A 24,433-nucleotide genomic window follows, 5' to 3' on the forward strand; every position below is an offset into this window, starting at 1 on the left:
CCTTGGAGGGCGGCTCAGTCATCTCTTGGTGGCAGCCCAGCCCCCCAACCCCGACACATGCTTTGGGGCCTGACCTGCTGTCCCCCATGGAGGGTGAGGACCGAAGTCTGGCCGTCCAGAGAGGGTACCAAAGCAGCATCCTCCTTTTAAATTGTGATATTTCGAGAGCCGCCCCTGCAGCTTATGGAGGTTCTCAGGCTATGGGTCGAATCTGCAGCTGCCAGCCTACACCACAACCACAGCAATGTGGGATTCGAGCCACATCTGCCACCTACACCACAGCTCACGGCAACGCCAGATCCATAACCCACTGAGCAAAGCCGATGGAACCTGCATCGTCACGGATGCTAGTCAGCTGCGTCCGACGGGAACTCCAAAGCAAGGTTCTCCTCACCAGCTCCCTGACTGCCCCTGCCGTGCGGGGAGGGACACAGAGGGGGTCGCATCCCATTCCACAGAGAGGTCACAGCTTGTCCCAAGGCCATGCCGGGCAACTGGAAGCCTGGCATCCTCCCTCCCAGCCTGGCCCTCTGCCCGCTGCAGGCAGCCACGTGCGCTCTGCCCTGTGCTACCTCCGGGCTTCAGCCCTTGGTCACTGCTGCCCCTGCTGCCAGGCAGCCACACTCCGACCTGGAAGCTCTGCTTCCTCTCAGAGCTCCCCTGCCTTACCATCCTCTGATCTCAGTTTAGACAGTGTCCCTTGTCACAATTCTTTTTTCTTTTACCTTTTTGTCTTTTGTCTTTTTAGGGCCACTCCCGCAGCATATGGAGGTTCCCAGGCTAGGGGTCGAATCAGAGCTGTAGCCGCCGGCCTACACCAGAGCCACAGCAACATGGGATTCGAGCCACATCTGCGACCTACACCATAGCTCATGGCAACGCCGGATCCTTCACCCACTGAGCAAGGCCAGGGATCGAACCCGCAACCTCATGGTTCCTAGTCAGACTCGTTTCCGCTGCGCCATGAAGGGAACTCCAAGACTGTGAAATTCTTAAAGGCCAGGGTGGGTTTTCCTTGTCCCCCTGTCCTTTACAGGCTCTGGCACCCAGCAGGGGCTCTGGAAATGCCTGTACAACCCTCAGTGGGACAGATGGATGGGGAGCTCAGGGGTCGGGTGTCTCCTCTAACCTCTGCCCTGCCCCCACCAGCAATCCCAGACTGTGAGCTGGGAGGGCCCCTTTCCCAGAGCCACTCAGCAGCAGGAACTTTCCCAAAGTCCCCAGCTAGAAACCAGAGGGCGGCCACCTGTGCCCCACCGCCCCACAGAAACGCTGGAGGGGCCACTCCTGCTCGGCCTCTGCCTTATTCCTTCTCCCACCAACTCCAACAGCCCACCCCCGTCTGGGATTTGGCAGAATAAAGGCATAGTCTTTATTCCGGCCCCCACCCCAACCCAACTGGCAGTTCCTAGCCTGCTGCCTTTGCCCAGACATGGCAGAGGGGCACTGGCAACTTGGAGATGGAGTTGATTTTCCCTTTGGCAGTGGGGGGGAGGGGGAGGGGGAGAGGCTCCCCCCAGCCCACTCCACGAGGGGGGAGGGCAGGGATGCAAGTCCAGGCAAGAGGCAGAGGGAGAACACGACTTCCCCAGCGTATGGGGTCACGGCATCGAGCGGGGAGTGGGGCGGCGGGGGGGCGGGGGGAAGAGCTGTGTGGAAAGCCAGTTGTCCCTGCACCCACCTGGCCCCGCGGTCCCCATTTCAGAGCTGCAGCCTTTGGTTCCTGCAAACCAAAGCTTTTAGGCTCCGGAGGTGACCATTTGCTGGGGGGTCGGCGTCCCCCCCTCTCCAGGCAGGGCAGTCTGCTCCCTTCCTCCTTCCCACTCCCACCCATCTATTTGCCTCTTTGTGTCTCCTCTTTCCTGCCCCGGCCCTTGTCTTCTCCCTCCTCTTCCCTCAGCTCCCACCCACCTCCTCCTCCAGCGCCCGCTCCCTCTCTCTCCTGTCTCTCCTGGCCCCCTCCTCCCCTCCCGTGTCAGCCGCTTTCTCCCTGACTCAGCAAGGTGCTTTATAAGGTGCTGAGGGGCTCAGCCAAATCCAAACCACATTGTCTGTGTCCTCTCCACCAGCAGCGGCTGCAGACGGGGGAGAAGGACTTGGGCTGCCCACCCCCCCCTTCCTCTTGGGGCTCCCTCCCTCCCAAAGAGTGGCTGCTAGAGGACCTCCTGGGCCAGCCTCAGTGCCAGTCACCCACTGGGCATCCGCCTCCCTGACCTTGGCATGGGCATCCGAAGATCTTCGGGCTCACCGGCCAAGAATGTCATTGAAACGCCAGGGTTCTGGCTGGGGGAGGGGCAGGGGAGGCCCCCCTCCAGGCAGGTTTCCTCCAGTGGCTCCTGATGCCCCAGAAAACTCCCTGCCCCCCATCCCAAGCCAGCTCCCCTTTCCCAGCTCTTTTTCTCCTCCTTTAGGGGGGGGAAAAAAAAAGAAAGAAAGAAAGAAGAGGGAAAAAAACCCAACAACAAAGTCTGTCCCACTCCAGTGAGGTAATTGAAAACAAACTTCTTCCCCACCCCCCCACCCCCCCACCCCAGTCCTCCAAGTGCAGAAAAGGGAAGAGCTGCCCTGGGAGCCCAGGGCCGGTCATGACCAAGCTGCCTGCTCTGACCCACAGGCTGGAGGGGCTGGGGCAGGGCTGGCAGGGCACCCTGCTTCCTCTGGGGGCACCAGGGCAGGAGCGGTGATGCTACTCCCTGGGGAAGCACCGTCCAGGTCTGGCCCACGCCCGCCTCTCCCTCTTTGAAACAGCAAGTAAACAACAACAAAGGCAACTTATTACCGAGTGATTTAATTGGTGGTCTGGTCCTAGACACCCAAGCCTTGGAGACCGAATGACTGTCCCCCAAGCAAAGTCACGGAGTGGGGACATCCGCTCGCCCCCAGATGAGAGCTGTTTCTTGCCTGGCCGCCCTCTGCGGAGGGAGAAAGGGAGACCCTCCAGGGAGGGTGGGGGCTTGCGGGTCCCCGGGGATCCCGCCTGCAGGTCTCAACCCAGGCCTGAGGGAAGGAGGGAGGAAGAGCCCTGCACAGCCAGCCACGCGCGCCCGCCACCGGAGCACCCAAAGCCAGACCCCAAAGGCCGGAGGAAGCCAACTGTCTTGACGGGGACGCGGTTCCCAAGCGGGGCCGCTTGGTCTGTCCATTGCCTTGAATCTGAGAGGTCTCGCTGAGTCACCCCCGAAGCCTCTGGTGTTGAAACTGGTCCGGTGCCTCGTGCTGATTAATGAGTTACAAATCCCCCACCCATGAGCACTCTCCTGGCCACGGGGAGGAGAATGAAGGACCCCGTGAACTTGAGGGGAAAACCCTCAACCAAGCGCCCTCTTCTCTCCTCCCGGCCAGGGCAGTGGGCCTGTGGTGCCCTCTTCCTGCCCCCCAGGGGGCATTGTGAGCCGGTTAGTCACCTGCCCCAGCCCCAGCGCCTCGCTTAGCCTGGGCTTTTGGAAATGGGACAGGCGGCGGGACAATAGGCAGGGGGGGGCGGTCAGCCCAGACAAAGGGCAGCAGGAAAAACACCATCACTTGCTTCGAGGCCAGCTCGCTGGCATTTGGGAGAATGTGTCATTGCATTTACTCAGGGGGAGGGGGAGGGGAGGGAAGGTTAGCGATGTGGAGACAGAGGTAGAGTGAGAGCTGGGACCCCGCCGGGCCGGGGGGCTGGCGCCCCCGGGGCCGACTCGGAGGGAGAAGAAAAGGAGCGGGCAGCCCACTCCCCTGGCTCTTGGGAGTTTGCAGTCGGACCGATGCCCTCCCGCCCCCTCCCCCAGGAGGCCCAGGGTGGTACCGCCGCAGCCTCGCCTCACCTCACCCCCCCTCGGGGTTGTGGGAGGGAGAGGAGCCCCAGAAGCCCTCCCTTCCCTCCTCCCCCCTCCTCCCCCCACCCCGGGGAGGGCCGCTACAATTTGTGGTTACAGCTTTACACGTCAGAAAAAAAAAGTTTGCAGAATGTCCCACACCGAAAAAAAAAAAAAAAATCCGAAACCGAACGAAAAAAACCTGCGAGTGGGCCTGGCGGATGGGATTATTAAAGCTTCGCCGGAGCCGCGGCTCGCCCTCCCACTCCGCCAGCCTCCGGGAGAGGAGCCGCGCCCGGCCCGCCCGGCCCCCAGCCCCATGGACCTCCGAGCAGGTAGGAGCCAGGCGTCCGAGGCCCCGGCCCCCGCCCCCGCCCGGGAGCCGCGAGATCCGGTTCCCGTCCTTCCCCCGGGGAGTCCCGAGCCGGGGCCGGGCCGGGGAGCCGGGCGCTGCCCCCGCCAGCGGGGCTCGGGCCGGGGGAGGCACCGCTGGGCGCCCTCGAGAGGGGGCCGGGCGGGGACGCGGCGTTCCTGGAGTCCGCTCGGCGGGGGCCGGGAGGTGGCCGGGAGCGCGGCGGGGAGCCCGGGCGACCCGCAGACCTGGGAGGCGGCAACCTGGAGCCCGGCGAGGCGGGGTCCCGGGGATCCCGGAGGACGGAGCCCCGCGCCAAAGTCGGGGAGATCGGGTCCGAGGCGGGCGCGGGGCTGCGGGAGGGAGACGCGGCGCGCGGGGCCGCGGGGGCCGGGGAGGAAGAGGGAGGAAGGGGGGAGGCACCGGGGAGCCCCAGGCCGGGCCGGCGGGAGGCGCGCGGAGGCCGACACCTCGGGCCGCGCCGCTCTCCCTCCCCGGCCCGCCGGGAGGGGAGGGCGGGAAGGAGGGCGGGCGAGAGGAGAGAGAAGGGCGGAGGGCAGAGCCGGGCTGGGCCGGCTCGGGCCGCGGGAGTCGCGGCTTCCTCGATGCGCGCCGCGCGGCCGGAGCCCACCATGCTGCCCGCGGCCGGGGAGCCGGCGGCAGGTAGGGGCCGGGCGGCGGCAGCGAGCCCCCCCCAACCCCCCGGGCCGGCCGGCCGCGGCCTGGGAGTGATTAGTGCGGGGGGCAGGAGAGTCTGTCACCGGCCAGGGAGCCGGGCCAGCGGCCGCTCGGCCGCGGCGGCGGCGGCCCGCGGGAGGGCGGGCAGGGCAGGGAGTTGACGCGCGGGAAAGGGCAGCGGCCCGGCCGAGCCCGGAGCCCGGCGCCCCGGACCCCGCCCCCGCCCCCGCCGCCGGGAAGGGAGCGACCGGGCGGGAGCGGGCCGGGGGCGGGGCCGGGGGCGCCGGGGCCACACAGGGGGAAGGCGCCGCCGGCGCCGCCGCCGCGGGAGGGGTCGGAGCGAGAGGTCACCGCCGAGGGGGAGGGCCAGCGAGCAGGGTTCTCGGGCCTCGCCCCTCGAGCGCAACCCCAAGCCCCCCGGGCCTCGCCGGGGTCCCCTCGTCCCGGCTTCCCCCTTCCCTCCCAGCACCTCCACTCTGCGCTGCAGAAGCCCTCCCCACAGACTCCCAGTCCCGGAGGACGCGTCCCTGTTTCCTCCGGTGCCGCCGGGCCTGGCCCTCCCCGCCGGGGTAGGAGGGGGCGGGGAGGCTGGGGGTCCGCTCGACAGGAGGGGTCCGAGCCTCGGCCAGAGGCTGTGGGTGAGGGCACTGGAGCCACTTCTCTGTTGGGGGCGCTCTCTGACCCCCGACCCATGCCGGCCGACACCTCTGTGCTTTCACTCTCCGAGCACACAGCTGGTCCGCCCGAAGGGGCACAGGGCACTTGCCCCCGACAGATCAGGTGCCCCACCCCCACCTCACCCACTGGCTCAGTCGCTGCCCTGGAGCCAGGCACTCCACCAGGGCAGGAAACGGGCATCAGGCAGCGATGGCAGCAACTGTCACCCAGCAGCGCCAGAAGTCTCTCCTCCCAGCTGCTGGAATGGCTCCCTCTCCCCCCTCCCGAGTCCTGCGCACAGCCCGCCACCCACCACCCCAGCCCTCCCCAGCCTGGGCACCAGCTCCGCTGTTAGTGACACTTCACATTCCTCCGCACAATCCCACCTGCCTATTGACGCCCTGGCCCCTGGCTCCCCTGAGCCCTCCCGCCCCCTCTGGGTAGCTGCACCCTTTCCAGCCCACCCACACACTTGCCAGACGCCCCCATCCCACCCCCGCCGCCGCCAGTAGTCCTGCTGGCTACCCAGCTCCCAGGTGACACCACCCCCCACCTCTCCTGGAGCACAGTCCCGCCATCCCGAACCACTTGCTCCAGCAAAAGTCCAATCCCTGGGTCCAGACTGACTGGCCCACCCATCTGCTTCTTTCCCTGGGCCTCAGTTTCTTCTCCTGTCATTTAGGCTGGAAGCCGAGGGTGGGGAGGGGGCTGCTAAGAGGACAGCAGAGGTGGCGCCCCACGTGGTGTGGCTGAGAGGGACCTGAGTGAGCCGGAAACAGCACCCTCCCACAGGCCCCAGCACCTGAGGGGCTGGTGACAAAGTGAGGTCTCCTGACTTCTGGGCCCACATATACCCACTCACTAAGTCACTTCTCGGTTGCCTGGCGGGTAGGGAGCCGGTGAGAGGACAGAGATGGAAGAGAAGGAGGAGCGGGGAGAGCAGCCAACCCAGAGGACAGGGAAGGATGGGCTGTTTCTTTGGGCCTTTCCCTGTGAAGGGGGGGGGGGTGTTCCCCGGATCTCACACCACAGTAGCCCCACTGCCCCCTAAACCATTTCACTCCCCCAGCCCTCCTCCACAGACCCATCCAAGGGCACCAGGATGTGGGTCCTGGTCGGACTTCAGGGTGGGGCCTTTCCCACATCTGGCCGACACCTCTGGAGCTCTCTGATGCCTCCCTGGCCCCTGCATTTTTGGCGGTTCACTCTTAGCCACCAATCCCAGGGGCAGAGCCTCCTGGCGGCTTGTCCTAGCACCCTGACCACCCGGGCACCTCTGCATGGCTGAGCCCCCACCTTCACTGAGTGAGGTCAGATTGGAGGATACAGGCTGAGGGGGGTAGCTGCCTAAAGACCCGCGTGCACGGACGGGTGTGCCTGCCTGTGCAGCTGTGTCGGGTGGCCATGCACTTACGTGGGCCGAGGATGTGCGTGTGCGTGTGCATGTGTGTGTGTGTGTTCATGAGGGGGGCCTCGGTTCCCAGGGCCCAGGGATCTGGATGGAATTAGGGGCTGGCCGGGGTGGGGGCCAGGCTGGGGGCTGGGGGGGCCGCAGCAGGAAACGTGAGCTGCTCTCATTAGCTCCTCACGTGCTCAGCCGGATTTATAAACACAGGGGAAGACGGGATGTAAACAATCAGTGGGCAGCAGCCAGAGGCAGAGCTGGGGCGGGGGCCAGGCTGGGGGCCAGGCTGGGGAGGGGGCCCAGGATGCAGCCCCCGGGGCCGGTCCACCTGCACACCATGAGCCTGGAGTGGAGGACGGGCGCCAGGGCTCCGGTGCCCACTGCACTTGCCCTCCCAGGAACACGGGCAAGCGGCAAGTCCCAGTGCCTACGACGAAACCACAGGTGTTCTCTGGCCCACAGGGCGTTCAGTGGTGCTGCCTGACAGGGGACGTGGAGCCCGGGGCGGAAGCTGCAGCAGCGGGTAGAGCCCTGGCCCCTTGCTCCTCGCCGAGCCTCTTTTCCCTCTGGATTTCTGAGCCTCCTCCCCTCCTTCTGGTTCTCTCCGCGGGTCGATCCCACAGATCCTTCGGCTCTCCCCCCACCCCCAGGCTTCAGTGACACAGTTACCTCAGAACTGAAATATTCCTGGAAACACCGGCCTCGTCTGGTTAATTTCATGAGCCGTTTTTCTGCCCAGATGACTTAGCTCTTGTTTTTCCAAAGGCTTCTCCCCCTGCTGCCCTTGTGTAGGGAGCCAGTCCTCCCCAGGGATGTCCCACAGGGCCCAGAAGCGGTGGCGGGGGGTGGGGTGAGGGGCAGGCAAGGCCCAGAGCTGCATTCCTGGCCCCCCGGCCCCCGGTGGGACAGTCCCAGGGTGGGGTAGAGGCCAGCCTCGCTCTCAATTGCTGCTGCAGCTGGGACCCTCGGCGCTGACTCCGAAACTAACCTCGCATGGTACCCATAGGATCCTGGGGGTGACTCGACCAGATAGCCAGGCTGAGGGTAGCAGCGCAGAAAAGGGCCTGGAGTTGTCTTGGGATGTGAAGAACGGGGACGAGGAAGGAACTCAGAGAGTCAGCAAGGGTTAGGGATGGAAAGGACCCTTCAGGAGGGAAGCCACGGGCTGCAGATGGGAAGAGGCAGGGGAGTCTGTCTCCCCAGGGAGCAGTTATGGGCCTGACTCTGCTTTCTGTCCCAAACACGCAGGGGCGGGGCACCCAGACACTCACACTCTCAAACCGTGAGCCCTTCACCCTAGAAGCCAGGGTCTCTGAGACTCATGGCACCCCTGCTACCAGGCTTCATCAGTAAGGCCAGCCAGTTGAGCATCTGAAAGGGTCGGGACTGACCCGTTGGGCCACTGCAGAAGTCCCCACCTGAGCCCTGCACCTTGGAAGTGAAATTCCATAGAGTCTGAATCCTAAACCTCTCCAAGTTTGAAACCCTCTCTAAAACCCCGATCCAGCCTTATGACCAAGCCTAAACCGTACCTCGTTTTAATTCTCTCTTAACTCCACCATTTATCCTAAATCTAAGTACAAGCAAACTGGTAAACTCATATCCAACTTCTAACTCTCAAAGCAACGTGTGTCCTTGTAGAAAAGTTGAAACTGGAAGAAAGAAACCACTCATGACCTCATACCTACCCAAGCTCAAAACCCAAACCAGCCCTGCTCTTAGTGACATGCTGTGCATCAGCCCATCTGACAGCGGAATCCACAAATTCACCAATCTTAGCCCCCGCCAGCCCTCTGCCTGCCCAAACCTAACCACATGCCCCAGCTGGACTCAAACCTCAACCACACTCAAATCAGCCAAATCCCAATAAACTAACCTGAAACTTGAAAAGTAACCCAGTCCTTAAACCCAACCTAGACCAGTGCCAATTACAGCCTCACTCTATCCTAACCCTAATTGCCGCTGCCAGTCCCAATGCCCACCGAATCCTGGCCAAGTGCTCTTGACCTTGGACCTCACCTAAGAGTTGGGAAAATCATGTTTCCCACCTGCCTCGGCTGTCTGCCCAGCCCTGACCCCTGGCCTCTGGCATCCTGGGGGCCCAGAGGCTCCAGCGCCATCAGCTGACAAGCCCAGCTCATCAGATTCATCACATCCTCCCCCGCCTCCCTCTCTCTGTCTTCACTGCAGGCTGATCACCAGGTCTCCCTGAGGTCAAACTTTCCCATCGAACACCCTAGAGAGGAATGGCGCAGGCCTCACTGTGAACCTCTCGGTGAACACTGAGCCTTAGTCTCCTGTCTAAGAGCATCCTGCACTTTCTGCACCCAGGAGTCACAGCCCAGAATGTACCCCGACTATCCGAGGCCACCCTGCGTCCCTCAGCCCGCCCCAGCCCCAGCCAGCTGAGGCTCCGCCTTGCCTCTGACGCCAGGGGTCTGACCCTGGCGTTGCCTCCCATGGCTCGACTCCCCCTTGAGGCTGCGCCCCCTCCCCACCCAGGGCTCCCTTCTCTCAGCTTGAAGCTCTGACACGTGCTGTTTCCCAGCCCCTCGGCCCCCCTGCGCTGCAGCAGGACTGGGAGGGTGGGCGAGGAGGCCGAGGTGCAACTGGAACTGCGGAATACTGATGGGCAGGCCCGAGGCCTGGCCCCCGTGTCCTCACGCACGGTGACGCTCCGCTGACACAAACCCCGTCCGTCCCCAAGATCTGCGGGTAGACACTCGCGGGCCAAGTCCTCGTCCTCGGACATGCCTCTGTGCACACACACTCTCGGGCCCCTCCTCCACCCCCCTGCCTCCCATCTGGCCCCCCACCTTCACCCCACTCCCAGCCCAAGGTGGGGCCAGACACCTGAGAGGCTGCCGGCTGCTTCCTGCACCCGGCCAGTTCACCCTCACGCTCCTTGCCCATCCTGTCCGCAGGGGACTCGTGGGGGCTGCTCGCTTGCCTGTGCACCGTGCTGTGGCACCTCCCTGCCGTGCCAGCCCTCAACCGCACAGGGGACCCGGGGCCTGGCCCCTCCATCCAGAAAACCTATGACCTCACCCGCTACCTGGAGCACCAACTCCGCAGCCTGGCTGGGACCTATGTGAGTATGGGGGTGGGGTCGGGGGAGACCCACCGGTGGGGGTCCCGGTGGGGGATGGGGTGAGGGGAGGGCCTTGGCTCCAAGCCGTCTCTGCGTGGGCCTCCCTCCTGCCTTCCTCCGAGGGGAGGTGTCCCTCCCTACCCCTGGCCCCAGGACTAGGCATGTGGGCAGGCCTCGCACCCGCCTTGGCCCACTGCCCCACTGGCTGCCGGCCCAGCCGCCCGCCTCCCCCGGGGCCGGGGAAGTCTCCTCTGTTTACACCGTGTTGTGGTGTCTCTCGCCCGGGTGGGGCTGGGTGGGGATGCAGGCGCCCCACCCCCCATGCCTGTGTTCCAGCTCGTCTCTGCCCCAGACCTGGGGCCCTGCTGCTCTGGCCCCACAGGCCTCCCTTCCGTCTGCCTCCCCATCCCAGCTGGGCCTCCTAGGGGGGACCTGGGGGAAGGGGGCTGCAGGGAACCCGGACCTGACCCGCAGGGGCAGGGGGTGCGGGATGCAGATGGCGGGGAGGCCCCCAGGACCTGGGGGCGGTCCGGAGGTGCTCCGAGAGCCCAGGAGAGCAGGAGGGAGGGTCAGGGCTGCCGAGGGCCGTGGGGGGCCGGCCCCTCTTCCCGCGTTCCTCTTCCACATCCCAGACCCTGCTCCGGAGCCAGGGAAAGAGAGGGAGGCGGGTGGCGGGGGAGCTGGCTCCAGCCCCAGGATACACCGAGGAAATTAGTTTGTCTCTGTGCTTGTCAGCGTGCGAACCTCCCCCTGGGCCCTTGCCTGTCCCAGGCCCGGCCACGCTGCTCCCTCTCTCCCAGCTGAAGCATCTCACTCGCCCTGGCCCCGGGCCCCAGGCCTCGCCCCCGAGGGCTGCCGAGGCTCCGTCCCTAGACAGCCTTCCACAGGCTTCCTCCTGCCCAGCTCTTGAGAGGGCCTCGGTCTCTTCCTGCGGCAGCCCTGCGCTGGGACCCCCCCTGGGGGGCCTTAGGGAGCACGTCTGGCGCCTGCCCTTCAGCTGACGGACCAGGCATGTCCGCGGGGCAGATGGAGCCCTGATGCCCGCGGGCCTCTCTGCCTTTCCACCCGCTTCCCCCGCTCTGGTTTCCCGTCCAGAAAACCTCTGCTTGACTCTGCTACCCCCTCTAGCTCCCGACCCTTTTTCTCTCCGGGCTTTCCCTGCCAAATTTCCTGAAGGAGTGGTCTACACCCTCTGCCTCCACTTCCTCTCCACCCACTCACTCCTTAACCCCCTGCAATCTGGCCTCCAGGCCCCTGGAGCCATTCTCCCCAAGGTCGCCAGGCACCTCCTTCTTGCCAAACCCAGTGGCCCTTCTCAGGCTCACTCTCCTCGCTCTGTTTTGCAGCCATTCTACACTGTGAGCACTGCTGCCTTCTCGAACTCCTCTTCTTGGCTCTGGACTCTCCTGGTCCACCTTCGCCTCTGCGGCCTGGCTTCCCGGGTCCCGCGGCTCCTCTTCCTCTCTGCCCGCCCGCCCACACGGGCGCTCTCCCCAGGCGGGTGCTGTCAGCCCAGCAGCGCAGCCCTCCCGGGCGCTCCTGCGTGTTTCTCTCTGTCTGCGCTTCTCACTCGAGAGTCATCGCCCCCATTGCTTCGGCCGCCACCTCCACGCAAAGGACGTCCCTGGAGAAGCCGGGGAGGCCCGCGAACACTGAGGCCTGGCGTGGAGATGGGGCCTGTGTCAGGGGACACAGGAAATAGAAGCTCTGGGGACAGGCGTCCCCTGCTTCCCCATCGCCCTCTCCTTTTCACAGCTCAACTACCTGGGCCCCCCTTTCAACGAGCCTGACTTCAACCCACCGCGGCTGGGGGCAGAGGCTCTGCCCCGGGCCACGGTCAACCTGGACGTGTGGCGAAGCCTCAACGACAAGCTGCGTCTGACCCAGAACTACGAGGCCTACAGCCACCTCCTGTGCTACTTGCGGGGCCTCAACCGCCAGGCTGCCACGGCCGAGCTGCGCCGCAGCCTGGCCCACTTCTGTACCAGCCTGCAGGGCCTGCTGGGCAGCATCGCGGGCGTCATGGCGGCGCTGGGCTACCCGCTGCCCCACCCTCTGCCCGGCACTGAGCCCACCTGGGCCCCCGGCCCTGCCCACAGTGACTTCCTCCAGAAGATGGATGACTTCTGGCTGCTGAAGGAGCTGCAGACCTGGCTGTGGCGCTCAGCCAAGGACTTCAACCGGCTCAAGAAGAAGATGCAGCCCCCGGCCGCTGCGGTCACCCTGCACCTGGAGGCCCGCGGCTTCTGACCTCTGACCTTCACCACCTTCTCCCTCCCGCCCCTCCAAACCCTGCCCCCACTCCAGGAGGGAGAAGTGCAAACGTGGTTGCCAACACTTGTCGAGCCAGGGGACAGAAGCCATGAGCCTTGAGCTCTCCGTGGCCTCGTGGCCTGGGAGCGGGCAATGCGGTAAAGGCCACGGCCTCCCCACTCCCCAGGGTCCGGCAGGTCTGGGAAGAGGTGCAATGGGCCCCAGCCCCGTTCCACAGGATGGAATGCTCAAGGGAGCCCAGAGCAGTGCCAGTCGGTGCAAGGCTCTCACAGCGTCCTGCTTCCTGCCCACCACTGGCCAGGGCCCACCCAGCCCCCCGAGTGGCACTTCCAGGAAGCATGTCTGTAGGTGGGGAGGGGGCCACCATCGCACGTGCCTTTTTGGGGTGAAGCCCTCTGGCTGCCCCGCTCTCCTTACATGGGTGTTGCTCCCCTACCCCCCCAAAGGACCCAACACATCCAGTTCGGAAAACAAACAACAGTGGCAGAGTCCAAACAGGAAGAGATGGGATTAAAAATGGAAGAGGCAGGGGCCTCAGTGGAGGAAATACTGAAAGCAGACGGGCAGGGACAGACCGGACCCAGGGGTCACCCAGGCAGCTGGTGGCCCGGGGTGGCAACCAAAAGGACAGTGCCTTGAATTTTCTTGTCAGCTTCAGGGCGCCTCCTCCCACCCCCTTTCCCAGGGTATCTGTGGGCGGCCCCGGCTGGGGAGGGCAGCCACAGCCACAGCCACAGAATTTCCTGAAAGTTTACATTGCAGTAGCATTTTGGGGTGCGGGGGCAGCTCCCCCAGGCCCTGCCCCCCAGCCCCACCCACTCATGACTCTAAGTTTGTTGTATTAATATTTATTTATTTGGAGATGTTATTTATTAGATGATATTTATTGCAGAATTTCTATTCTTGTATTAACAAATAAAATGCTTGCCCCAGAACATCATGTCTTTGCTCAGCCTCGCGCCCCTCGCCCCCCCGGGCCCTCATCGCTGTTCTCCTGGCCTTCCCTTCCTGGCTCCCACACCTGCCGGGGGAGGTCAGCTCAGCTCAGCAGGGGCCAAGAGCTTGGGAAGGGGGACCCTAAGAAAGGCCCACCACCCAGCCCTCCTCCAGGCTTCGCCCACGCTGTCTTGTCTGCTGCTTAGCTTCCTCCTCCTCCCAAGCCTTTGCTCTGTCCACCCGACTTCGGATTACTTGTCTCCCTTTCCTCTTCTTTTTTGGCCACCCCGTGGCATGTGGCGGGATGGGGAAGTCTGCGGCAACGCCAGATCCTTTAACCCACTGGGCTGGGGATGGAACCTGCGTCCTGGGGCGGCAGAGATGCCGCTGATCCCATTGTGCCACAGCGGGAACTCCTCTCCAGAGTCCTTTCATAGTGTCATGGGTCTGTCCACCGGCAACGCTAACCATCTTGCCCCCAGGGCTCTCTCCAAGGCCCTCGCATTCAGCCCTCAGCCTCCCCAGGTCCTCCCCCTGTGGCCGCCTGCCGGAGCCCCCAGCTGTGACCCTCATATTCTCAATACCCTTCATCTCCTAGGGAGGGCGATACGCGGAGGCCGAGTCACAGGTCTCAGCTGCGACTCTAGTCCTCCCTCTGCAGCACAAATGAGCACGTGAAGGGGAGACAGGAGCTGGTCAGGGGATGACCTGGACTCAAATCCCAGGTCCACACCCGGCTGGCTGAGTGACTGTGGAACGGTGATTTAGAGCTCGCCATTCTCCAGTTTCTCTAGCTGGGAAATGGGGAATAATCAAATACCCTGATAAGGACGTCGGAAAGGTTAAGGGAAACCACAGAGGTAAGATGCTGGCTTGAGGCAGCAGGTCAGGACACCCAGGGGAAGAGCCGCTGGGTCAGTCATGGGCTAACTGCTCACAGGTAACAGGTGCATATTGTACAATGGCCCCCTGGAGCCAGGGCCCTAAACGCAGGAAGTCACAAACGGTGAGGATGTCGATCAGCTGACAAAAGAAATTTTTCAGCTGCACCCACGCATGCGGAAGTTCCCGAGCCATGGATCGAACCGGCATCACAGCAGCAACCCCAGTCCCTGCAGGAACAAGGACAGATCCTTAACCTGCTGCGCCACAAGAGAACTCCAGTGGACACATATTTTAAAGACTAATCCCTGTGCTAACTGGTGCAGGAAAGACGAAAGAGGCCCAGGACCTGGTTGGGCTCCTGCCCTCATGGAGCCTGCGGTCCATCTGGGAAGAGACCCAGCTTGCTGAGCGGATACGAACACAAGCTTTTCGGGCAATGTGCCCTGCCTGGGAGGTCGTGACAAGTGCCAGGGCCGGAGGAAAAGGGAGAGGTTGAGCCTAGGTTCAGGGACCGCTTGAGACAGGGGTGCAGGGGCGAAGGTCCCTGAGTCACCTGACCCAAGTAGGAGGGGACAGGCCCACCTGAGGGGTCCAGGCTCTGCGAGCAGGGACAGCTGCCCAGGTCTGGCCAGGAGCACCTGCGGGCCCGGCCTCCAGCCTAACAGGACAGAAAGGAGAGGGCCTCTGGGCTGACTCTATCCAGGGACTGTACTGTGGAAGGCGCCGGGCAGGGGGCCGCGTGGGGAGAAGGAAAGACCGCCTCACACCGAGCTCTCAGCTTCCTGGGGCGGATTCTCAGCCTTCCCATCTCTCTGTCCACCACTCAGCTCAGGCTCAGGCTCAAGCCCAAAGAAGGTGTTCCATTAGTGTGTTGAACAAAACAATCCAGAAAAAGGGATACCCACCCCCGCCATCCTCACCCACTGCCAAACGCTAGACTCCAAGGCAGAATTTGATTAAGTGCAGAAAGATCGAGGCAAAAAATACTATTTAAGTCACAACGGGAGGAGTGATGGCCTCCAGTTGGGTGAGGGCCCCGCTGGTCTGTGAGCCCTTATAGGGGAGGAATTGGGTCTGCGGTCACCTCTGTATCTCCAGTGCCAAGGACACAGTAAGAGCTTTTGCGTGGGACCTGACACCATTCCTGGAGGCTGGGCAGGACAAGGGCTACTTGTGTCCATCTCCCTTTTAGGCTGGTAGTGTCTTGACAGCAGGCTCCGCAATTTCCTCATCTTTGCATCCCGGCAGCATTTTAGCACAACGCTGGGCAGGGGATGAAGTACTTCATAACTTGATTCAATCTGGTTTAATGAGTATCAAGACAATAGTGCGTGAGGAGTTCCCGTCCTGGCGCAGCAGAAACCAATCTGACTAGGAACCATGAGGTTTCGGGTTCGGACTCCTGGCTTGCTCAGTGGGTTAAGGATCCGGAGTTGCCATGAGCTGTGGCATGGTTTGCAGACGCGGCTCGAACCCCGCGCTGCTGTGGCTCTGGCATAGGCCGGCGGCTACAGCTCCGATGGGACCCCTGGCCTGGGAACCTCCATATGCCGCGGGAGCGGCCCAAGAAATGGCAAAAAGACAAAAAAAAAAAAAAGAAAGAAAGAAAAAGAAAAAGACAATAGCACGTGAGACATCAAGGCAAGAGAGTTTTAAGGAGGCAACTGCCCGGCAGTGTGAGATGCCCCAGGAAAGCCGAGAGGAGACTGGGGGGTGGGAATCCACTGACTTTGACCATCCAGGAGTCACAGGTGACCTGTGCAGGAGCAGCTGAGAGACAGACCCCAAGTTGTGAGGATGAAGAAGGAGACGGTGAGGAGGTCTTGCTACAGCACCGCAGGTTAAGGATCCAGTGTTGCTGTAGCTGTGGAGTAGCTTCGATCCCTGGCCGGAGAACTTCCGTGTGCCACGGGTGTGGCCCCCCCCCCCCAAAAAAAAAAAAAGACGAAGAGGGAGATGGTGAGAAGGAAGGAAGTAGGAAGGGTAAATATATTCCTTCTGGAGTTTGGCAGCAAGGGAGGGACAATCTAGAGGGAGTAGTAGCAGGATCACAGAAGGTTTTTTGGTTGGTTGGTTTGCTGTTGTTTTGTTTTGTTTTGTTTGTCTTTTTGTCTTTTTAGGGCCGCTTCCCATGGCATATGGAGGTTCCCAGGATAGGGGGCTAATCAGAGTTGTAGCCGCCGTCCTACGCCAGAGCCACAGCAACAACAGATCCAAGCCAAGTCTGCAACCTACACCACAGCTCACGGCAACACCAGTTCCCTAACCCACTGAGCAAGGCCAGGGATCGAACCTGCAACCTCATGGTTCCTAGTCGGACTCGTTAACCACTGCACCACCACAGGAACTCCCCGTTTGCTGTTGTCTTTAAACCGAAGAGACCAGAACACATTATTGCTGTGTGAGGGGTGGTGGCCAGAGAAGAACTGAGAAATTTGGGGAATGGAATCGAGGACAAGCAGAGGAAAATCAAAAGGGTTGCTGGGTGGCCATGTGGCACCAGGTGACATTAGAAACACATCTCTGTCATGGACTCCTTGTCAGGGATTTTGACATTCCCTGATATTTCCTAGTAAGACGCAGATGGCCAGAGGTGGGGACAGAGTGAAGAGAGGCCATTTCCCAGGGTGAAGGACTGGCAAGGCAGCAACGGCAGAGAATCAAGCAGTGAGGGGAATTGTTTTGTTTTGTTTTGCTTTTGCTTTTTTAGGGCTGCACCTGCGGAATTTGGAAGTTCCCAGGCTAGGGGGCGAATCACAGCTTCAGCTGCTGGCCTACATCACAGACACAGCCATGGCAACACGGGATCTGAGCTGCATCTGTGACCTACACCACAGCTCACGGCGACACCAGATCCTTAACCCACTGAGCGAGGCCAAGGATCGAACCCAGGTTCTCATGGATACAGATTGGGTTCGTTACTGCTGAGCCACAATGGGAACCCCTCCGGAATTGTATTGTTGAGGGGCTGTGAGCCATGCCGAATGGTGGGCACTAGCGGGGACTGACGGGTGGCGGGGGTGGGGTGGATGAAAAGGGGAGCCCGGTCAGAAAGGGCGTTTCAGAGTCGGTTTTGGAGCTCTCCCTGCACAGGTCCCCACCGATGCTGTCAGGGGTGGAGTCCTTCCTCTGGGTTTCTGCGCTGCGGACCACGGGGCAGGTAGCGCCTGGCAAAGGGCAGGTCACCAGGCTTTTCTGTGAATGAGTTTGTCATTGGTTGTCCAGCCACAGCTGCTTCAGGAGAGGCAGGGAGAGTTCGCTGGTTAGCTTAGCTTCCACCTCTTAGGGGTGGTCTTAGAGTCAGGGGCCCAGGTCCGCAGCGGTCCGTTTAAGAGCCTGGGATGCCTTGGGCCCTGCGGAGTCACAGGGGGCGGGCTTTATCTCTAGAATTCCTTCTGTTCCCAGGCAGGCCCTCCTCCCTGTCACCTCCAGATGCTTGGGTGCCTGGAACACCTGTGTTTGAGAGGAGGCATACGAGATGGAGAACTGTCACGTAGGGGAGTGGATACAGTTAGGGTCCTGCTGCGGGCGGAGAGTGGGTGGTCATGCCTTGCCAGCTTCCTGCTTTTGCAAAGATGGACCCATATCGAGGACTTAGCCCCTCCTGGTACGTGGGGAGACTCATTCAAGCACACGTGTCTCTCTCTCTCTCACACACACACACACACACACACACACACACACTCGCCCATTTGCCCAGCCACCCCAAATGGGGAAGGGCCAAGGGAGGCCCTTGTTGCCCTGAACCTAGAGGGCAAGGGCTAGTGATACAGGCCTGGCTGAACTCTCTGATGAGTGGCTCCCTCTCAGCTCCCCCTGCTTCTCTGGAGCCACAACTGCCCCTGCCTTTGTCCCTTCAATTCTTAAGCTCCCTGACTCAGCCTGGTTCCCCAATTTCCCAGCAGTGGACAAAGCCCCTGTCAGTGGAGTGGGGGTGGGGGCCATGAGGGAGGAACTGTGAGCCTTGGAATCGGAATTCCAGCCCTTTCCTCAACCTTCAGCGTCCTCAGCCTTCCTAGGTCAGAGGTCATCTCCAGGCCCCTCCCCAACTTGCCTAGACCTTCAAGGCCAGGCTGATGGGGCGGAACTCAGTAGGACCGTCCTCCCAGCTGGACAAAGTCTGACACCTGGTGGCCAAGGTGAGGAACGGCCAGAAGGGCCCCTTCCCACAGCTCCCTAGGACTTCTCTAGAGCCAGGAGGGCCAAGGTGAAAGGGGAGGTGAAGGCACAAGACTGGGACAGGCTGGGACGGGCTGGCTGGGACAGGGCAGAAGAGACATCTCGTGGCAGAAGCCCCAGACCCAGGCGTACTTTTTCCTTCCCCCAGGTTCCCGCCCTTTAAGCCCAGCGGGCCAGAGAACCTGGAGCAGGAGGAGGAAGTGGGTGTCTCGGAGGGTCAGCAGGGACACGAAGGAGCTGCCTGAAAGAATTCGGGCCCACAGGGTGGAGAGTATGCGAGGCCAGGAGCAGGAGTCTGGTGCCCAGAATCTCCAGCTCAGGTGGGTGGCAGGGCCTGAGGGCCTGCGGGAGGGGTGCTGGGGAGAGGGAAGGACAGCCGGCTACGCCCACAGCCCGCCCAGCCCGGGCAGCTGCTTCCCTCCCTCCACCTGCCCCCACCTTCCTAGCTCTAACTGGCTCTCCCCACAAACCCCATCGCGAGGGGGAAGGGAAGGGGCTCTTAGGGCGCGTGCGCAGTGCGGAGGCCCCCCCCCATCCTGCCACAGTGTCTGAGCTAAGCCAGGCCTAATCCCCCTCCCCTGGAGCCGTCAGTGGTGGGCCTCAGCCCTCAGGAAGGTGCCAGGATCCTGTTCCAGTTCTTTTCTTTCCTTTTCTCTTGGGGTCCCCCAAGACTTTGGCCTTGACGATGAAGCAAGGGCCTTGAGTGTTCCCAGGCCAAGGTGCACAGGTCACTCCTCATCACCAGCCTCGGGGGATCGGGGCTGACAAGGAACCTACGCCTGGGTCTCAGGAAATTCCCCGAAAGAGAACTTAGCTCCCAAGCCTAGTCTGGCCTCCAGCCTAAAGCCTGAGCTCTGACAGGCCTCAGGACAGTCGTTTGGGGAGTAGGCCTGAGCAGGGAGAGGGGTTCCAGGAAGGAAAGTTCCGGGTTGGGGGTAAAAAAGGAAAAGACCAGAGGATGGGCAGGCCAGGCTCCGGTCTGGTTGCCAGACAACGTAGGAACCCAGATGCCAAGTCAGGCAAGGAAGGATGCCGGTTGGATAGGGGTGCTTCCATAACCCTTGGGTGCCACCTCCTCCAAGCCTTGGGGCTTGGTCCCACGGCCGTATGACTAGGAACGGAGGGCAAGGCTGCCTTTGGAGAGTTCCCTGAAAGCCAGTCCTGGGCTGCCTGTACTTGAGCTGACCACCTGGACTGGGAGAAGCTGAAGGCCAAGGGAGACGTCTTCCGGGCTGAGTGGGAGAGGCCTGCAGGGCCAGCTGGCAGGCCTGGCCCAGACAGTGCCCAGAGAGCAGGCCGGGGCCCAGAGAGGGCTGGGATGGGCTCAGGCGGTGGCAGAAGCCGCCGGGGCCGCCCAGCAGCATACCCCATTTCACGCTCCCTGGGCGGCGGCAGGGCCCCACGGCTATCAGCTTTCAAGGGTGGGAGGGACCAGGAATGAGGAGGGGTCTGCCCCACCCATGGCTCCCTGCTCCCTCAGGGCTCTGCGGCCCGGAGTTGGGTGCCACACACCTCCGGACACGCCCACTGCAGAGGGGTGGTCAGTCCCACAGATCCTGGGCACCATCCCTCCGCGGGGTACTCCTACACCCAAGCCCTTCCTACCCCTGGTGGAGGGGCCTCTCTGGTCCCCTCCCCGACACAGCAGGGCCCCCATCTCCCTCAGCGTGGGCCCCACTTGGTCCAAGAGGCAGATGAGAGGATTAGACCGAGCCCAGCCCGAACAATAAAGCAGGGAAGGGCCCTCCTGCTCTCACTCCTCCACTCGTCCCTCCTTGAGGAAGGGACGGGGAGAGCCGGGGGAGGAGGCCCTGAAGAAGCGGCCTGTTCTTGCTCCTCCCTCTCCTGCGCAGGCAGAGCCCCAGACCCCAGAGCAGTGGGAGACAGTGAAGGCAGAAGCCTCTGGGCAGCCCCTGCACCCCTGCAAGGAAGAGTGGATGGGCTCTTGAGAGGGCAGGTCGAGCTGGCCCGGTCCCTGCTCTGATTCCCAGGCTCCCACTGGCCAGCACTTTTGCCTGCTGCCAGGAAGTTGGCGAGGAGGAGGCGGGTTTAGGGGTGAGTCAGCGAGGAGAGGAACCCAAGGGACAAAGGTCATGGATGGAGAATTGAGAGATACTGTTCACAGCAGCCCACCTCCTCCAGGAGGTCTTCCAGGGCTAAGCCGACTTGTGGGCCAACTTATTTCTGACCCACCCTTCCCCCTTCACCTGTGTGTTAGGACTTTTATCTTTGCACTGTGATCTGTAAGTCCATCTGCTTGCCCTTTAGCCTGTGAGCTCCTGGGGTTTCACTGGGGCCCCATAATGCCTGTGGCTATCAGCACTTCCTACTTTCAAGAACCATTCCTGTTTGTTTTTGTTGCGTGACTAAGTGGGAAAGTGCCTAGAACAGCACCCGGCACACTGTAAGAGCCACATAAGTGTCAGGTTCACTGCTGGTATTTTCTGCTCCTACTCTCACACTGGGAAAGAGTTTACTGATGAAGGACTGGGAATCCAAACACATCTGGCCTCCTGAGCAGTGTGGAATCTTGCTGACAAGGAGGGTGGGCAGAGGCAGGCTGTGGGACCCCAGGAGAGAGAGCACTTGCCTAGACCAAGTGTGGGCAGTGTCCTTGGGTGCCAACCGTGAGAAAGGAGATTTCAGAACCCCCGGGCTTCTCCAGCCAGGTCTCCAGGGGCCGGTTGGGGGAGGGGTGGGAGCAGGGAAGGGGTCTGGATTAGCCCAGACTCTCTCCGGACCTCCAGACCTGCCCCCACAACGCACTGCGGGCCAAGGGGCGGGAGTGGAAGTCTGGGGAGTTACAAACCGGCCACGGGGATTAGCGAGGCTGAAAGAACATTTGCCTAGGAAGGGAAAACGGGAAGTGAGAGGCTGAGGATAACGCTCGGTTAGTCCCCCGAGACCCACTGCAGACCAGTGGGGGGGTGGGGCAGGGGGAGGTGGTGCTGTCTGGGGCGTCGTGACAGGTCCCCCACCCCGGCCTCACCCCTGCTCCCCCCAGAACACAGCTGCATCAGGTGCCCCGCCCCCTCTGCCCGCGCCACCCGCCATTGGCTGGAGCCAGGCCCCGCCCCGCCGAGGCGGCCTGCCATTGGCTGAGGTCCTTGCTGTTTGCATGCTTGTGGGGGTGGGGGAGAGGCGTCATTCCTGGAACCCTCGGACTTCCTTTCTGCCGGTCTGGGTCATCTGTCTGCCCACCCGTCGCTGGCCCCAGGCTCGCTCTCTGGCCCCAGCCCTCTCTCCCTCTCTCAGCAGCTGTCTCTTTCGTGCCCGCTGGCCTGTCTCTTCTTCCCCGCAGTCGCCTCCTTCTCCGCCTGCCTGGGTGGCCGCCATGGGCCGGAAGCGGCTCATCACTGACTCCTACCCAGTAGTGAAGAGGAGGGAGGGCCCCGCTGGGCACAGCAAGGGGGAGCTGGCACTGAAGCTAGGTCTCTGAGGTGTGGGGGGGGTGGGAGGATGGGTGCGAGGGACCTGAGAGGACGTGGGCAATGGCCGGGGAAGTGAAGTGTGTCCTCTGTGTCCTACATCAGGCCTGGCAGCGGACAGCAGAGGCAGAGGGGTGGTGAGGGCTGGGGAACAGTGGGTCAGCTGTGAGGTGAGGGGCAGGGGACAAGCCTGGGCAGGCCTGAGGAGTGGCATGTCATTGCAGAGGAAGAGCCCGAGCCCCCGCCCCCGAGCGTGGATGAAGCGGAGCTGGAGCTGCTGAGGCAGTTTGACCTGGCCTGGCAGTATGGGCCCTGCACAGGTGAGAGTCCCTCAAGCCCGGAGAGCACATTCTGGAGCCAGTCCAGCCACCCACACGTGTCTCAAGCAGCCCCAGCCCCTGCCTGACCCTCTGGGCACTGTCTCCAGAGACTGGGGGTGTGGAGGTCCCGACACACCCCTCCACACACATCCTCTAGCAGGGACTCTTTTCTGCTCCCCACGAGCCCCCACTGTCTTCTCTACACCCGGCAGGGATCACACGGCTGCAGCGCTGGCATCGGGCAGAGCAGATGGGCCTGGCGCCACCGCCAGAAGTGCGCCAGGTGCTGCAGACTCACCCCGGGGATCCCCGCTTCCAGTGCAGGTCAGAGACAGGCTTGGGAGGGCTTTCAGGGGAGCCAGGGACTTCTCCAGACGCCACCAGCCTGCACCCCTCTCCCATGATGGGAGCTATTCTGACCTGAGGGAGAAATAGGGGAAACCTTGGAGGTCCTTGCTGGGCAGGAGAGAAGGTTCTACAAGTTGCATGGCTCAGGAAGCAGAAGCTCGCTTTAATAATTCTTATCTCTGAGCTAATGGTGGAGGAGGGGTTCTCCTAGGGCCCAAGGGACTCTTTAGTGCTGAGGGGTTGGCCAAGGACCGGGCTGGTGAGATGAGATCAAGAGACTTAAGTGATTCTGGTTTCTCCCTCCACCCACATCCCCGGCACAGCCTCTGGCACTTCTACCCCCTTTGAAGCATCACCTAAGACCTCTGCCTGCTACTTGAGAACCTAAGGACGTAAGCCAGTGCCAGTTGCTGCCCCTTGGCTCAGCTCTGCTGTGAAGTTTGGCAGGAAGAGTCTCAGAGGAAAGGAAAGAGGCTGAATCTGGAGAGCTCTGCCACTCAGCCCTGCATCTCCCCAGCAGGCTCCCGGGGCCCCTGCTGAGAACGACACAGCCAGAGCCAAGCACCTCCTACGTGGAGAGTGGTCTCTGAGGCCAAGGACCTGGCCATGACCCTTCCAAAGGCTGCCACACGCCTGACCTGAACACCGTGGTTCTTGGGATGATGTGGCAAATTAGGCACAGCTTTGGGCAGAACCAGACTCAGGCAGAAGGCAGATGATCTAAGAGGCAAAGAGGCACTCCCTGCTCCAGGCTGGGAGTCTGAGGGCAGAACTGGTTGAGCTCACGGGGCAAGGGGCTCGCTAATGCTTATCAATAAAGAACTCTGAGCCTGGAAGCCTGACCACCCGTCTCCTATGTGGCCCTTCTTGGGCTGGCAGCACCCAGCAAGTTGGTAAGTGGGAGAGAGCCAGCACCACGCTTTCCTGCAGGGTGAGTGTGCCCCTTCCCCTGCCTAACCCCAGACCTGAGAGGGAGGAAGGCAGACCTGTTAAGAAACCCCAGCCGATGCGTCATCGCCAGCTCTGAGCAGCCTCTGGCGCCCCCTGGTGGTGCACAGGGGAACTACTCTAGCCACTTTGGGAGACCAGCCATGAAAAACCTACTGGACCCACCACCTCGCCTGCCCAGTGTTGCCCACCTCACAAAAGTCAGTCCTTTGTCAGAGCAGGACCCAGGGGACACAGGAGTCATAAGGTCCAGATGACAGACACATTCCCAGCAAGCACTTCTACTTCCCGCATGGGAGCCACCTGGATCCAAAGCAGGGTTGGGGGAGGGTTTCAACCCACAGGACCTGCTCAGAGATGACCATCATCCGAGAGGCTTTTTAGGGAACTTTACGGCCCTGGAGAACTGGCTGTATCCAGACACGATGCTCAGGGGCCCCGGCCGTATGACACAGAGGACAGGATCAGTACTCCTTCTAACAGGGTCACCTTCATTTGCTCTATCAGCCGTCCATCCGAGCAGATCGAGCTCTTAACTCCTTGGAAACAGGCCTAGAGAGCGACCAAGTGGCATTATTAGTCCCCATTTTATTGGGCACCGACCATGCCTCAAGTAAATGCATTATCTGTAAATGTCCTAAAAAGCCTTCACGATAGATTTTACAGAGAAGGAAACCAAAGCCCAGAAAAGTTACACAAAGTTGTCCAGAAGCCCTGGCAGGTATGTGGTGGCGCAGAGACTAGGGGCCACGTGTGCTGGGCACTGCCCTCTGCTGAGCACCTGTTGTGCTGGGGCGATGGACAAAAACAGGTAAATATTATGTCAGGCGGTGGTTAGTGCTGGGCAAAATTAGGGTTAGGGGTTAGAGAAGGCCAAGGGTGCCAGGGGCTGGTCAAGGAAGGCCCTCTGACAGGGCAGCTGGGGAGCACTTGGGGCAGAAGGAACACACACTCCCCAAGGCAGGGGTGTGTCCAGCCACCCCCACCCCCACCCCCATCAAAAGCAGCATGAGGCCAGTGCGACTGCGCAGGGGTGGGTGAGGCCAGAGAGGAGGCAGTTGGTCCCACAGGGCCTTGCAGGCCAGGATAAGGAATCTGGATTTTATTCTGAGTAAGACAGGAAGATGTTGGTAACTTT

At 61.9% G+C, this 24,433-nt stretch overlaps 4 protein-coding genes across 5 annotated transcripts in view; 3 read left to right on the forward strand and 1 right to left on the reverse strand.

The window, feature by feature from the left end:
* The first annotated feature begins 3,897 nt into the window (after positions 1–3,897).
* On the forward strand, positions 3,898–13,186 carry CLCF1 (cardiotrophin like cytokine factor 1). 2 transcript variants are annotated; one of them, XM_021082764.2, is made up of 3 exons: positions 3,898–4,129; positions 9,811–9,977; positions 11,733–13,186. In XM_021082764.2, the coding sequence occupies exons 1-3, from the start codon at positions 3,946–3,948 to the stop codon at positions 12,225–12,227; spliced, it is 846 nt and encodes a 281-aa protein (XP_020938423.1). In that variant the 5' UTR covers positions 3,898–3,945; the 3' UTR covers positions 12,228–13,186. The 2 variants fall into 2 exon arrangements, with proteins under 2 accessions (XP_020938423.1, XP_020938424.1); XM_021082765.2 differs by having other exon boundaries at positions 4,020–4,809.
* Positions 4,889–5,981, forward strand: LOC146405038 (uncharacterized; the record flags this gene model as incomplete). The annotated part of the gene is made up of 1 exon (XM_085010096.1): positions 4,889–5,981. A coding segment is annotated over one exon (948 nt), but the record flags the coding sequence as incomplete, so codon positions are not given.
* Positions 13,084–24,433, reverse strand: part of LOC110259234 (uncharacterized) — a 28,766-nt gene continuing 17,416 nt past the window's right edge. The window contains exon 3 of the mRNA XM_021082762.2: positions 13,084–14,299. Coding sequence (XP_020938421.2) covers positions 14,103–14,299 — 197 coding nt within the window. The 3' untranslated portion in view covers positions 13,084–14,102. The remainder of the gene's footprint in view (positions 14,300–24,433) is intronic.
* POLD4 (DNA polymerase delta 4, accessory subunit) lies at positions 21,420–23,189 on the forward strand. The gene is made up of 4 exons (NM_001435405.1): positions 21,420–21,682; positions 21,904–21,999; positions 22,212–22,323; positions 22,671–23,189. The coding sequence occupies exons 1-4, from the start codon at positions 21,586–21,588 to the stop codon at positions 22,693–22,695; spliced, it is 330 nt and encodes a 109-aa protein (NP_001422334.1). The 5' UTR covers positions 21,420–21,585; the 3' UTR covers positions 22,696–23,189.

Source organism: Sus scrofa, chromosome 2, assembly GCF_054392235.1.
Source record: "Sus scrofa isolate SSC_HxYL_T2T_F1_AM1 chromosome 2, Sscrofa_HxYL_maternal_Yorkshire_Landrace_v2.0, whole genome shotgun sequence".
In the NCBI taxonomy this organism is placed as follows: domain Eukaryota; kingdom Metazoa; phylum Chordata; class Mammalia; order Artiodactyla; family Suidae; genus Sus; species Sus scrofa.

Bases quoted from the DNA above. Each gene is read 5' to 3' on its own strand.
- CLCF1 (XM_021082764.2), top strand. From the start codon at position 3,946: ATGTCCCACACCGAAAAAAAAAAAAAAAATCCGAAACCGAACGAAAAA. The intron at 4,130-9,810 runs GTAGGAGCCAGG...TCCTGTCCGCAG, and splicing joins CCCCATGGACCTCCGAGCAG to GGGACTCGTGGGGGCTGCTC. The intron at 9,978-11,732 runs GTGAGTATGGGG...TCCTTTTCACAG, and splicing joins GCAGCCTGGCTGGGACCTAT to CTCAACTACCTGGGCCCCCC.
- POLD4 (NM_001435405.1), top strand. From the start codon at position 21,586: ATGGGCCGGAAGCGGCTCATCACTGACTCCTACCCAGTAGTGAAGAGG. The intron at 22,000-22,211 runs GTGAGAGTCCCT...TACACCCGGCAG, and splicing joins GCAGTATGGGCCCTGCACAG to GGATCACACGGCTGCAGCGC. The intron at 22,324-22,670 runs GTCAGAGACAGG...TCCCCGGCACAG, and splicing joins GATCCCCGCTTCCAGTGCAG to CCTCTGGCACTTCTACCCCC.